This window comes from Sphaerodactylus townsendi, linkage group LG05 (assembly GCF_021028975.2).
Source record: "Sphaerodactylus townsendi isolate TG3544 linkage group LG05, MPM_Stown_v2.3, whole genome shotgun sequence".
Taxonomy (NCBI): Eukaryota; Metazoa; Chordata; class Lepidosauria; order Squamata; family Sphaerodactylidae; genus Sphaerodactylus; species Sphaerodactylus townsendi.
In genome coordinates this window covers 93,471,794-93,486,772 of record NC_059429.1, presented here as the reverse complement: position 1 = coordinate 93,486,772, position 14,979 = coordinate 93,471,794, and the positions used below count along the sequence as shown (strand labels likewise).

The 14,979-nt window shown below is 39.0% G+C and overlaps 1 protein-coding gene across 2 annotated transcripts in view; it reads left to right on the top strand.

Moving 5' to 3' along the window:
• ST7L (suppression of tumorigenicity 7 like) overlaps nt 1-14,639 on the top strand; it is a 61,852-nt gene extending 47,213 nt beyond the window's left edge. For both annotated transcript variants that reach the window (XM_048499021.1, XM_048499022.1), the window contains exons 14-15: nt 3,993-4,132; nt 14,225-14,639. In XM_048499021.1, coding sequence (XP_048354978.1) covers nt 3,993-4,132; nt 14,225-14,320 — 236 coding nt within the window. In that variant the 3' untranslated portion in view covers nt 14,321-14,639. The remainder of the gene's footprint in view (nt 1-3,992; nt 4,133-14,224) is intronic.
• Nucleotides 14,640-14,979: the final 340 nt, after the last annotated feature.

Genomic DNA, 14,979 nt, shown 5'->3' with positions numbered 1-14,979 from the left:
ATTCCCATTTCAATGAACATTTCTCTCTGGTTGGAGGACACTGAATTTTCCAAATTCAGTTAGTCCTTTCTAAAGAAATACATAGGTATTTGAAAGTATGATGATGTCTGTACTTACCTGTGAAACATTTTCATCATCATTTCTAGCTTCATGCACATCAACATTGTATGGATTGTAATGAAAAATTGTTGCATGTATTTCTGATCTACTTTGTGCATGGGCAGGTGTCATATAGGAGCACTTACCCGTATATACTCATGTATAAATCGAGTTTTTCAGCACATTTTTTGTGCTGAAAAAGCCCCTCTCGACTTATACATGCGTGAGGTGTATTTTAAAAAATATTTTAGGGTTTTTACTTTGTCGGCCTCCAGGGGGTGCAGTTTTTAGACTAGCGGCACCAAAATTTCAGGGTATCATCAGGTGACACTCCTGATGATACCAGCCAAGGTTGGTAACTTTTGGTTCAGGTGCCCCATCCCCCATTGTTTCCAATGGGAGCTAATAGGAGATGGGGCTACATTTTGAGGATCCATAACTTTGGACCCCTTGAACCAAACTTCACTAAACCTGGGTGGTATCATCAGGATAATCTCTTGCTGATACCAGCCAGGTTTGGTGATGTTTGATTTCGGGGGTCCAAAGTTATGGATCCCCAAAGTGGGTGTTCTCATCCCCATTGTTTCCAATGGAAGCTAATAGTAGATGGGGCTACCCTTTTGAGGGTCCATAACTTTGGACCCCCTGTACCAAACTTCACAAAACTTGGGTGGTATCATCAGGAGGGTCTCCTAAAGATACTCTGAAATGTTGGTACTGCTAACATAAACATTCCTCCCCTGACAGGTTGTGTGAATGTTCCTTCTAAAATGACACCTGCCATGTACACTAAAAATAATGAACTATTATTTTAAAAAGCAGGGTAGTTTTGAGTCACAGTGAACAGGCATGTCCATTCCATCTTTTATTGTAAGATCCATTGATTAAAACACTTCCTTACAAAAAAGCTAAGTTTTTTGTACTTTTAAAGTTATTGTTGACCCTCTTTTCCACTTACAGAGCTAGTTTGCTGTTTTTCTTTGAAATAAATATTCAAAAGCATTTAACCCACTGATGCCTCAATTAATGTAATTTTATTGGTATCTATTTTTATTTTTGAAATTTACCAGTAGCTGCTGCATTTCCCACCCTCGACTTATACACGAGTCAATAAGTTTTCCCACTTTTTTGTGGTAAAATTAGGTGCCTCGACTTATATGCGGGTCGACTTATACACGAGTATATACGGTACTTGATTTATCTGAACTGCACACCTATCTAGATATGGTATATAGGAGTGTTTCAGTTAAAATCTTGTTTCTGTCTTCAGCTGTTTGTACTATTTGCTTCCATTTCTTGAAATGTGATGCAACAACTGGAGATGTGCAAGAAACTTATGGAAGCTGCTATCCCATTTTGGGGACCCCTGGCTTCCTCCCTTTACCCCCATCCCCTTTCTGTGCAGGCTTCCCCCCCCCCCCCCCCGGTTTTCAGTGGCTTACCTAGAACAGTCTGGGTATGCATGCTGAGACATCCCTCCCAACAGCCCTGTTCTTAGCCGTTCGCCCAGAGCAGTTTAGGTGGGCACACTGAGGCTTCCTCCGCAACTCGCCTGCACTGCTCCAGGCCAGCATGCTGAGACTTCCCTCCCCACCCACTCCCTCCATCTGCAGATTGCCCTCCCTTTGCCACTTTTAGTTTCCATGGATCATAGGGGTCGTAGTTGGGAATTAGATATATAGATGCTAAGGCTGATTCTTGCATTAGAAAAGCTAATTGCATTCTCATTGTTGATCTACAATTGTCTAGCACCATTTACTAATCTTAATACAGAAGAAGATTTCAGTAAATGTTTGAGCATTGCTACCTGCTGAATATGCAATTACTATGTCTGGAGATCCATGCTGCATTTTCCACCCTCGACTTATACGCGAGTGGTAAAATTAGGTGCCTCAACTTATATGCTGGTCAACTTATACATGAGTATATACGGTAGTTATGGTTATTGTATTTCATCCTGTCTAGAAAGTGCTTCCATATAGGAAGTGACAGTTACCAGCGCACACAAAAATAAACTAGGATTTAGGATGCTCCATGTTCATTGGTACCTTGAGGAGAATTATTGCTTTTTGTGGAAGCTACAACTAGTGGCTGACTGTTGATGAGTCTGAGAATTTATCTTATGAGACCCTACAGGTGCCATATAAGGCTTTTGTGTCTGTTCACTTCCCTGTAATGCTGTTTTAGTATTCCTATGGGTTGTAGGTTTTCTTATGGAGAACACGGAGAGTTTTCAAGTAGCTGCCTTGCCAATTTTTTTTGCCATTCAAGCACGCAACCTAGAAACATATTTGCTTATTTTGAAGAACCGGTATCAGAAATGTCTTGCAAAAAAAAATTATCAATAAAATGCTACATTTGGGCTGCCGTTTATATCAAACCTTCTAATAGAGTGTCTCTAAGTTCTGCTTTATAGTTCTTAATTGGTGTCTCTGATTAGATCAGAAAAGAGGTTCTCCTCTACTAAATCATTATCTTGATATTACTTCATGAGTGATTCTTTGTAAAACAACCTGAAAATATACCTCTCACTTGCTGAATGTGAGAGTTGTGTTGCCCTGTTAACATTATAATGAGGGTTTTGTTTCATGTTAGGTGCTGGTGAGATTCTGTTAAGTGTTAATTCCTGCATCTTGTGGAGCCCTTCATTTGCAAAGCACTGAGCACTTATTACCAAAGCACATCTGCTACAGGGGCACTTGCATTTATGTGGTTCAATAAAAAATGTTTTAAAAAAACTTTGAAAAGGTCTGTTTAAAAACTAATTAAAATCTGCCCCCAGACTGCTCTAAATTACTCATTTCTCACTCATGCAGGATATTGCTCAAGGAATGCTTTGGCTAGTGACTAACCCTAAGCTATGGGTTTCCCGGTAAAATTAAACTCCAGTGTATGCAGACATTTCAGCACAATCACTCACGCATTCCTTTTAAATGTTAAATACAAAACTATCCATAAATAAAATCATCTTAATGTTTTTACACTACAATTCTCAGGAGTTCTGAAATTTTAAAAATGCAGCTACTTGGATTTTTTTAACGAGAGAACTTTTTTTTTTACTCCATTCAGGTTTGTACTTGACATACACCTAGTTGCAAATAATGTTCCAGGTATTTAATATTCTTATGGATCCATATCATAAACAAGTTTATAGATTTGCAAAGAATTTTCTGTTCAGGCTGCCTCCAACTTAAATTTTTCTCATTTTTCAAGGACCCATGGATGATTGGTATTGTTAAAAGTTTGTGCAAGGGAGGTTAGGCTAAAGTCTGTCTCTGTAGCTTCTGGTTATGTGAGAAAGGGAATTTAGGCCCAGCAGAGAAAAATTAAGTGATGCACCTTTCTTTTTTTAACACAGGCAATGTTTGTCAAAGAAACAAGAATAAAAACAATGGAATTTGAGCCCTCAAGTAGCTTAATGTTCTTTTCAGTGATCTATCAAATTATAATCAAGATGTGGAATAAATTTTGGACACAGTTTCCCTGTAGGAAAAAACCATTTAGTTTTGATTTGGTTTAGTTAAAACTAGTTTGAAAAGTATGTCTTACAGATATCTCAACAGGCCCTTATACAAATAAATACATTTATATAAATAAATGTAAATTCCCATGCCCTGTTCTCTCTGACAGGCCTCACGGGCCTTGCATTTCAATAAAACTGATAATATTTTAGTGGTTTTTAGAAACTAATTAGCATTGTGCTACATTTCAGTGTTTGGCAACAATGTCTTTTGCTCTAAATGTATAAAAATCAGAATGTATAAATAAAATGGTGTCCTTTTATAACAATTAGGTTAATCTCCAATATATTTTCTGGTGTTAAATCATGACATTTATTAAATCATCCCTGAATACCTGAACCATTAAGTAATTGTCATTTCTTTTTGTTCCAGCATTTCATGATGTGTCCGTCTATCCCCAGAAGGAGCTTCCTTTTTTCATCCATTTTACAGCAGGGCTGTGCTCTTTTACAGCAATGTTAGCCCTCCTCACTCACCAGTTCCCTGAACTCATGGTCATTTTTGCAAAAGCTGTAAGTATTATCTCCACTTCAGACCTTACTTGAGGTGTTGTGTGATGCTAAGAATGGAAACTAAGAACTCTGTCTGCAGGTCTCTAGAACCTAATTCTCTATTACTCAAAGTTCTTGGTACAGTATCAGTCTAGACTCAACCGCTACGGAGGGTGGGGAGGAGGTAGCTGTGATCTAAAACACCTTCTTTGCTAAGTACTTTGTCAAGTAGTGTGATGCTTAACAATCTTCGTTCCTTAGCTGCTAGATGAGGTACTGAATTTGGTTTTGAGGGCTCCGAGACTATTAGTTTTGGGGGACTTCAATATTCAAATTGAGGCCTCTTCAAATGGTATAACTCCGAATTTTGTGACATCCATGACAACCATGGAATTGGCCTAGAACATCGCAGTCCCTAGTAAGACATATATTCAATTTGGTTTTCTTTTCTGACCTGGCCAGTTGGTTCTTAAAAAAGGTGTTGGGGGAATGGCTTGAACCTTTAGCATTTGATATTTGGGGTCCTGCATAGTGCCATCTTTAGTCCCTTTTTAGAGCTGTTTTGATACTACCAGGAGAATTGATCTGGAGGTTTGGGTTAAGCTGTTATCAATATGCAGATAAACGCCAGCACTGTTTCTTTTTTCAGTTGAGTCTGGCTTGATGGTAAATGTCCTGAACCCATTTTTGGAGGAAATAATGGCTAATAAGCCCAAGTTGCATCTAGATAAGTCTGCTCCAACTCTAGGATCCCATCTATGGCTACAAAGTAAATGTGAAAATCCCCTTTTATTCCCCAGGGACACAGGTTCAGACAATGCATGCTTATTTCTTGCTCAATTCCTTTTTGTTCACTGCGGCAAATGTAGCAACTATTCTGCTAGAATATTTAATACATGGTGAACACATCTTGTCAATCTTCAGGTTTTTTTCCACTGTTACCTGGTTTGCTTCAAAGTTTAATTCAGAATGCTAGAATGGACCTGTAACCTCTGTTCAGCCTGGGACAGGATGCTCATACTATAGTAATTCTATAGTACACAGTCTTTAAATGACCTCCTTACCAAGTTCCAAATTATTTTCTTAAGCTGTTCTCAAACTTTTTGAGATAGAACCCACTTCCTAACTTACAGAAGTTTTGGGACCCATCTGCAGAGTGACGTCATGCTGTTTTCTTCCTCCCCAACATAAAATGCAAAAATCTCACATTAGTTAACAATAGAAATGTAAAATGGGAGGGGGAGAGATCAGAGTATTTTCTTTTTTTATGTTTCTTCCAAAGGAAAAAATTGAAAATTCAGTTTTCCCCTGAATTACTACATTTTTCTTTTAAAATTGCCCCACTGATCTTCAAAAACTCCAGCTTTTTCCATCTCTAGTTAACACTGATCAAACTTATTTTTCAAGTTTATTAATATAGGGCATTGCTTAGCAACAGGTTGTATTCCATGGCCATTTGCCAAATTAGGCAAAAGCAAAACCAAATCTGCCATTGAGCCTCTTCCCTTAGCTCATCTTGTTCATCTTCCCACCTGCTCTGCTACTCTATGGTATCCAATTTTAATAACACAGCATTCCTCATACTGTACTCAGGAGTACTGGCCGAGGATCTACAGAGTAAGTTTGCATGAAATCATTATTTTGTAACAGCTTATACTTGGATGGAAAGAATGTTGATAGTCTGAATCCAGGTAATACATTGAATGGTGGGGAAACCAAAACAAAACAGCTCCTCTTTAGGGTGCAAATTGCATGACATCTATGTTTTCACTTGCAGCGTTGAAATTGTAATCCAGGTTAGCTAGCTATTGTGTGGGAAAACGTAGCTGGATGCTAGTGGCACATTTGTGTGCTGTTCATAATTGGCTGGCTTTGGAGGAATGAGGCTATAACTATCTGCCTGATTAATTCTTGAAGGACTGCATTTGCAGTTTGTATGATGTCCAAAAGAGATACAAGGTCAAATGTTATACTAATTGCTCAGCGAAGTTCCCTGCTGGATTTCTGTAACCAGAAATTCTGTTACCTCCTAGTTTACACAGAGAGCACGTTGATTACCATGTGTAAGCAAAAAAAACAAAAACAAATATATTCTTGGTACAAAATTGTGTTTTGAACTACTGCTTGATGGGAACTTGTAAATCTTTTGTCTGTTGTTTAATTTAATGTTTTGCCACCATAATTATTCCTAGCAGTTTCCCTAGGAGTAGCCTCATTTGGAAAAACAGAGCAGGCTAGAACTGGCTTATGTTGATTTTGTAGTCTGTTATTTTTTCTGGAAGAGTTCCATTCCGGACCATAGGAAAAGATCTCTCCAGTGAAGCTGATACCAAAGTCATCAGTTATGCATAACAAAATGTGGTCCAGTTATTTAAGTATACACTGACAGTCTCGTTTCTTCTGCCTCTGAATAAATTTTGCTGTGTGGCTCTGGATTGTTAACTTCATAAGTAATATGGCTGTTGAAAAATTTTACTTGATGACTCAAAAAGGAATTAATTATTTGATATTTGCATATGAATAAACAATTCTGGAAAAAATCTTCATTTTTACTGGGGGCGGGGGGAACACACACATCATTGCAGCCACCATAGGCAAGCCCTACTGGATCGGATTAGCAATCTGTCTAGTTCCTTATCCTGTTTTCCACAGTGATAACCAAATGTCTCAGAAGACATACAAGAAGGTGAAATGCTATATATGTTTCCTGATGTTGTTCCCTGGCAACTTCTCAGAGATACTATCTCTAAGCATGGAGGATAATTTAATAAAAACAGAATATGCAGTTAAGTTAAAATCACCCTATTTTTGCTAAACTGAAATGCTAGATGCCAGTTCAAAGGTTTGCAATTCATCAGGAAAATATTTTGATTGTGCCTTTTTAGAAATTCAGGAAGAAATCCCACAATTACGTGGTAGTCACTGCGGATGTCTTTCTATGTGTCTTTGCTGTTTTAAATTTGCATGTGGGTTTATATAGTCAAGATGGGCTTAGCTGATGGTAATGGTTGAATGATACAAAGAGTTGGTCTTTTGAAATATGTTACAGTACCAGCCTATTAAGATCTTTGTAGGTCAAAACCAGTGCTTCATAAAGCTAAAATGACCATAGGAAGCCTGTACAAATGCTGGAGCATTAGTTTAATGTGCTCTTGAAGGTTCATTTTAGCAAGGGGAGAGTTTAGACAGCTCGGTGAGGAGACTGGGTATTCTATGTCTTTCTTCTCCAACTAAGAATCTAGTCTAAATGCAAAAAAGGCAGTGTCTCCTTTAAGATTCTCTGAGTTTTATTTGGCCCTTCTGCTGGGGATGGAATTCATATTTTCCCTAATATTTTCATTTTACAAAAGAGTTGATCTTGGATTTCCTTTGGTCTCATTTTTAAACCATGCCAGGTCTTGAGCAGTTGAACAGCTATGTAGTTGAAGCCATCTTGAATCTCTAACACAATTGGAATACAATACAGAATGTAAAGGGCGGTTGAGCCCTACTTGGCATTTTTAATCTGTAAATCAAGTAAAGTATTAAACTTGCTATAAGTAATTTTTGAAACTTACTTTTATGCTATTGTAACCTCAGTTTATGTGTTCTGTGGGGCAGAACTTGGAAGGAGTTTGCAACAACTAAATTTTAAACAAAATTGTTTACTTTTCCTTAACATATAACACTTATCAAACATTAACATTTAACATAACAATTCAAGGTCCTGCTTAAGTTTCATTTCAAGTCCCTCTAATTACAGTCAGATAATGCCAAGTCCATATCTTCCTGCAAGTGAGTGGCTCATGAAGACTCCAGATGCTTGGCATATTGGATTTGAGATTATGAAGGTCCCCAAAAGAACTCTCACCAATTACACACACAAAGCCCTGAAACAATAAATTCTAACATTTACAATATATCCAAAATAAACAACTCTCTCCTCACTGGTTGTGGTGGGTTTTCCAGGTTTTCTCTTCCCACTAGTTCCCAACAACCTGACAGTTACCTTAAACAAGGTGTTAAGACTAGAGCTTATAATAATCTATCAAGGTCCCAGCCTGGTAGCTTTGCTTCCTCCAACTTCATGAGTTCTGCAGCCTTCTGCTGCTTTCAGTCTCCACTCCTTTCTGGGTCATCCCATTCTGAACATAAGGGTTACACTATGACTTTCATATTAAAGACATCCGTTTACATTTTTTCTACCCTGGGTATTAAATGAGTGAAATAATTGGGACCTTGAATTTGCTGATTATCTTCTTTGCCCTTCCCCCATCCTTTCCCTCTTTTCCCTTTTTTCCTGGGCATTATTTCAAGTTGTGAGACACCTTGAGCGCTGTGGCAGAAAGATACAGTAGAAATAGCATGCATGGAGAGGAGTAAATCAGGCTGGAAAAACAGTGCAGTGAGGAAGTTCCCTTTCCTACACATGCCTAATCATGAAGCTTCAGAAATCGTTGAGAGCTCAGAAATTGGAACTACCAACATGACCTGGTTTGACTCAGAAATAGTGTAACTAGGCCCTGACCCCGGGGGGGGGGGGTTGGGGGTTGGCATCTAGACAAATAAGTGATTTTGAGGCCTAGATGAGGTTTTCCCCATAGCTTTTGTTTTAAGAGTGCAGGATCTTGTAATCATGCAATTTATCCCTGAAATCAGCCTCCATCTCTGAAGATTGGAAGATGGCCAATGTCACACCAATTTTTAAGAAATGATCTAGGGGTGACCCAGGAAATTACAGGCCAGTCAGTTTGGTATCTGTTCCTGGTAAATTAGTAGAATCTATCATTAAAGATAAAATTATAAAACCTGTAGAAAAGCAAGACCTACTGAGGAAGAGTCAGCATGGCTTTTGCAGAAGCAAGCCCTGCCTTACAAACTTACCAGTACTATAATTCTTCGAGAGTGTAAACAGGCATGTGGATAAGGGTGGGGTAAAAATTAAATAGAGAGATTTGGCACAGGCAGCTGTTTTTAGCAATGTGAAAAGGTGTCTGTGAACAATTTGTAGAGAAGCCAGGATGTAGTTTTAACATACAAAGTATCTGTTCTATTAAATTTTGTCTCAGTGCAGAGTCCTAAAGTAGTGATATGATTACAGTGGAATTAGGATTCTCCCCTGCTATTATCACCATGTAGAATAGCATACAAAGTGTATTTAAATTGTGACTAACAAGGATGATTACTCATTTGGTTTTTTCAAAAGAGAGATATGTTGCTCCAAGGATGTATTTCACTGATTGACTCAAGAAGCGCATTGCTATAGTTTATGTAGAAATTTTACCTTCAAATTGACTTTTCTGGAAATTAGTCTTTGGCCTCTGATTATGGTGTTATACAGGATTTAATCAGGATTTAATAAGAATTAGTGTTATAATTAGAATTAGTGTTATACAGGATTTAATCAATACAGGGATTCTGATGTATCTTGCCTGCTGATGGCGATTGTACCTTTTATTTATATAGAATTTCTTACCACCATTCACTGTTCATTTACTTGAGTTGGTATCTAAAAAGTTTAATAATACCTTGATTGTACCAACACATAATTCATAAGAGCAGTGTCCTTATGTGATTTTAAAAGCACCAATTAATATGTAGCAAAGCTTCATCATTCTTGCAGATGAGAATGTAATGTGCATGAATATAGTTATTTATTTTATGAGATTTGTATCCCACCCTTTCCTCACAGGGCTCAGGGCGAGTCACAACATAAAACCTAACAATAAATTTAAAATACAACATCACTATAAAACCAATTAAGACAGATAAATACAATACAAGGACCCAGACTAATATGTTAAAACAGATGGCAATAAATACATCTTTCTGTCTATTCCCACCCCCACCCCCCCACCCCGGAGGCCGAAAGAGATGATCTAAACAACTCAATCTGGCTGGCTAGATGGAAAAGCCTGGTGGAACACCCATGTCTTGCAGGCCCTGCGGAACTGCCACAACTCCTGCAGGGTCCTCACATCATTTGGCGGTTTGGTCCACCAGGCTGGGGCCAGGACTATAAAGGCCCTGGCTTTTGTCAAAGCCAGCCAGATGTCTCTCGGGCTGGACATTGTCAGGAGGTTCCCCTCCGATGAGCGAAGGGGCCTTGTACTCAGTGGCGTAGTGCCCACGGGGGGGGGGGGTGACACCCCGGATGCGCCTTGGGGTGTGGACGTGGCAGGAAAGTTCCAGGGTGTTCCGGGTCAGGGATGGGTGGCACTGCGGCAGGGGCATAGGCTGCATGTTCCCCCTTGCTCCACTCCTGCTTGTGCTGCAATATGGGGAGATGGTCCCAAAGATATGCAGATCCAATACCGCTTACGGCCTTAAAGATCAATACGAATACTTTGAAGATGACCTGTAACTCAACCGGCAGCCAGTGTATCTCTCTAAGAACTGATTTTATTATTACCTTGACTGGCTGCCCCAGTAAGCAGCAATAAGCTGGAGTCCAAGGTCACGCCCAGACTTCTGACTGATGCAGATAACTGGATGTCTGCACCCTCTCCCCGAGCGAGCCAGAGAACCTCCGTCTTTGCTGGATTCAACTTCAGTCTGCTCACTCTCAACCAATCTGCCATGGCCTCCTAACAGTGCTGGAGAGCCTCAGGGGCAGAGGCCAAGTGGCCTTCCATTGTTCAAATGAGCTGGGTGTCATTGGCATATTGATGGCACTCAAGCCCAATGCTCTGTACCAGCTGTGCAAGGGGTAGCATGTAGATGTTAAATGTCAGGAAGAGAATGGCCCCCTGCAGCACTCCACATTCATTGTCATGATGTCTGGAGACCCCCACCCCTGATGCTACCTACGACCTCCAGCCACGGAGAAAGGAGGCTAGCCAAGAAAGCACTGACTGTCTCTCTGCATCAGCGAGGTGGTGGACCAAAGGTCTACAATATCGAACGCTGCGGTCAGATCCAGCAAGACCCTCCAGCAAGATCCAGCAAGACCCTCCTCTATCCAGCTGGAGACGGAGCTCATCTACGATAGCTACCAATACAGTCTCCGTCCCATGATCAGCACGGAAGCCGGACTGGAAGGGATCCAACACCTTTGTATCATCCAGAAAAGTCTGAAGCTGCTCCGCAACTGCTCTCTCAATTACCTTGCCCAGGAACCAAAGATTTGAAACTGAGCAGAAATTGGCTAGAATACATCTAAAGGATCTAACAATATTTTTTTCAAGAGTGGGCGGACCATTCTTTGCAGCCTTTATGCAAAAAAGGGCAACTCTTCAGAGATTTAGAATAGTCCCGCAGAACCAAATCTCATCCATAATTGTCTTCCTTTAAAATTTCTGCAAGTTTCCATGTAGTTTAAAAATTACATCTTCTAAAAGTCTGAAGTTGTATCAAGAAGAATAACCAGTGCTGGTTCAGTAGATGCATCTGCTCTTTGTCAGGGCAGCCACTGAATTTTTCCTGAATTTTTTGGTATGATTCAGGCTGCTTTGGACTGCCACCAGTGTTACTATCTGCTTCTAGTTCCACATGCTCGGAGGCAGCAGAAATTTTTCAGGTTTAAGTCTAATAAACCTGAAAATTTTCAAGAAAAATCCCCAAAAGCTAATATTAGGAATCTGCTTTTATCGGGTTTTTGCAAAAAATTTCCAAGACTATTAAACCCGAAAAATTTAAAAACTGGGCCCACCCCTAAAAGAAATTTAACCCTTTGCCTCTTGATTCCAAGGAGTCTGTATGGATTCTTGTGTTCTCTACAAGCAGAAGTTGTCCTCTTAAGTTTCAAGAATGTTATGTTCATGCAGTTGCAGGTCATGGTATATCAGAGTTCTCTGTTGTAAGAACACAGCATGTATTGGTTCATAAATCCTTTGCATCTAATGTTCACTGATAATACAGAGAATCTGGCAATTTCTTGAAAGCTCCCAAGTGCATATTGGTTAGCTTAGCTTAGTATCTTATGCTTGGTTAACCCATACTTATAACTTGGTAACCTTTTAACATTTTCTTGCGTGTTTAAACAGCAATTTGTTTCTATAGCATCTATTGATAATCTTTCATATAGCAGACTTTCAGAGAAGAATCAAATGAATTAATCTGCTAAGGTGCCTACACACACAGACACACATACATTTTGTCTAGAAGCTTCAATATCCTGAGGTTTTGAAGAATTTGTCAGAGGCTCACCTAAAGTAACAGATCTAGGGAGACAACTTCATGTTTATGCTGTTTTTAAAAAATTCCCTTAATTCTTTAACATGTTTATACTGAGCAAGGATCTCCAGATTTCTCTCAAAAACCTTCTAAAGTAACATTTTGGTGACAGTTTTAGTCTGAAGACTTTGCTTTCTGTGTGCTTAAAATAAGTTCAATTCCATGCAGATTTAATCCAGGTGAAGCCCATTGACTTCCGTTATCTCAGACTGGAGTAAGTAACTCTGTAGGACTGCACTGCCAGACTCCCAGCTTAACCATCCAGTGATGATAAGAGGCAGATGGCACCCACATCAACTTGATTACTACCATACATTAATATTATCTGTGGCTCATGAGCAGAGGCGTGCAGAAGTTTTCAAGAGAAAAATTACCTGATATTTTTGCATTCCTCAAAAATCCCCCACATTGAGGCCTCCAAATTTGCTTCAATGCTTAGGCAAAATTAGGTGATAGTTGTTATTCACATTGAGTGAAATAACTTGTAAATCACCCTTTCGCTATTTCCATCACAGGATTCTTCCACCATCATTTTGGAGCTCTGATTATTTTTTGAAGCCACAGTGCTATGCCAAATGGACCTCTGAATCCCAGGACATTCATTCTGCTAATCTGTATGGCAACAGATTTTGTCATAGGAATAAATCCCTGCATTGTTTTGTTGAGGCTCATTAAGTGACATTGAAAAATTGAGTTACTACACAGCTGTTGAACGTCTCAATTTTATAAACAGTGAAAGCTTTTGCTTATCTGTGAGAATGTTATATGACTTGGAAAGGTATAATGAATAACATTCTACATTTAAACTGCCTGAGATATTCTCCCACAAACTGAATGGGTAGGACTGAAAGGCAGTTTTCTTGCCTTGCTAATCAGCATCTTAATCCATTTCTTGATATGAGAGAGGCCACTCGTAGGCATATAATTTAGAGGTTGGCTTCTGTATGTTCCTGGGATGTGAAGAATGATCTTGTGACTCAAAGTTCCCGTAATATACTGTTGGAACACAGTCACAAACTGTTCTATGTCAAGGCTGTTGTGGATAGTCCCATTTGCTTCGGCCTGAAGCCATTGGCACAAAGTAATATTTTTAACATTAACTTTCTGGACATAATTACTAGTGTGAAGAATAGGGAAAGATCCTAGCAGATTACAGAAGGCAATTAGGAGAAGATAGGATAGTCTGTTGTTTAAAGTAATATGAATGCTGAATGTGAAAAAAAACTGAATAAAGTTTAGAGTTTATTTAAAAAGTCAAGTATTGTATATGTTTCTCTTGATGTAAAGTTGAAACAGAAATGAAGACACTATTAAATTATTATAGCTAATGGCTTGAAATTTTTTATTTCTGGTTTCTGTCCTAGTTCTGCTAGATTTTCTTTAAGCTTCTGTGGTCATCAAAATTCTGCTTTCTGCTTTTCCCTGATAAGGCAACTCTTGAGAAAAATACTGTCTAGAATCATCTGAATTGTTGGTATAAGAAAAAAATAGAAAAGAAGACTGGCATTCATGCCATCTATTGCTTTGCTAAACTTCGAATTTTCAGAATATCTATTGAATGTTTCTGTTTATGGTGCTGTTTGGTTAACTGCCCTCTTCCTGATCTCCCTCCACTTTCAAATGTTATCAGTTGCTTTGCAGAAAAGGCAGTGTTTCACTTTGTGGATTTTTAAAAACAAAAGGTTTTCTAAATACGTTGCTTTTTAAAGATACAAAAATGTTGTTTTTACTTCCCTTTATCTCAATTTGTTGATTTGGGGTGGGGTTGTTTTACTGTGCTAAACTTAGCTTGATTGGATTGTTAAAATTATTTCATGGTTTTCACGGAAATCTATTTCTGGTAGTGAACGTCACAGAGAAAAAATGTTTCCTGGACTTTTATTTGAAGGAAGAATTTTTTGTGAAGTTTGGATTTAAAAATCAGTGTTTGTTGCATATTTCTCTTTTTTCATCTTTCAGTTCTTTGGAACTCTCTTGTCACCGTTAAGCTTCATGATGGAGAAGATTGAGCGCCTCATGCCTGCTAGTCTTTGGCATCAACTGACCCAAATTTGAGAGGACCTCGATGGCTGGGCCAGCCAGTGTTCTCAGGAACTGTACCATCAGCACCCCTGAAACAGCAGCATTTGCATTAAGGGTGTGAAGGAAGACAAGCCCTATGACTTGTTTCATTTTACATCCTATTACTGGTGCTTGAGAGTTGCAATATCCCTTCTTAAGCCTTAGTGTCTATATCAACTAAGGACACACAGCTTATATTGAGGGTGAGAGGGGGTGTTGTACTCACTTGAACATTAGCTGTACCACTTGAAATTACTGCTTTCTGTATAAGACCCTCTGGAAAGCAATAAATTTGGTAAATGGTGTGTTGAAATGTTCTTCAGAACAGCAGATACATTTAAATGTTCATTGGCAAAAATTCTAAGGAATCCCTTTTTTTACCGTTGTTAGGCAGTCATTCAGGCTGTCTCATTCTATATCTGTGGTTAATTTTCTTTTGCAGTTTGTTCTTGGTGATTAACGGAATTTCAGTAACATCATGGGTCATATAATCTGTGAGTTACCTCAGTTTCGACAACTCTGTGCGATATCAGGTTTTCATAATTTCGGATGTGTTGATCAAAACTTGGAGCCACATACTGCTTGTAAGCGAAACATGTCATTACTTATAAGACCCCTGAAGCAGCTGATCCAACTCCTCCCAAATTTAATGG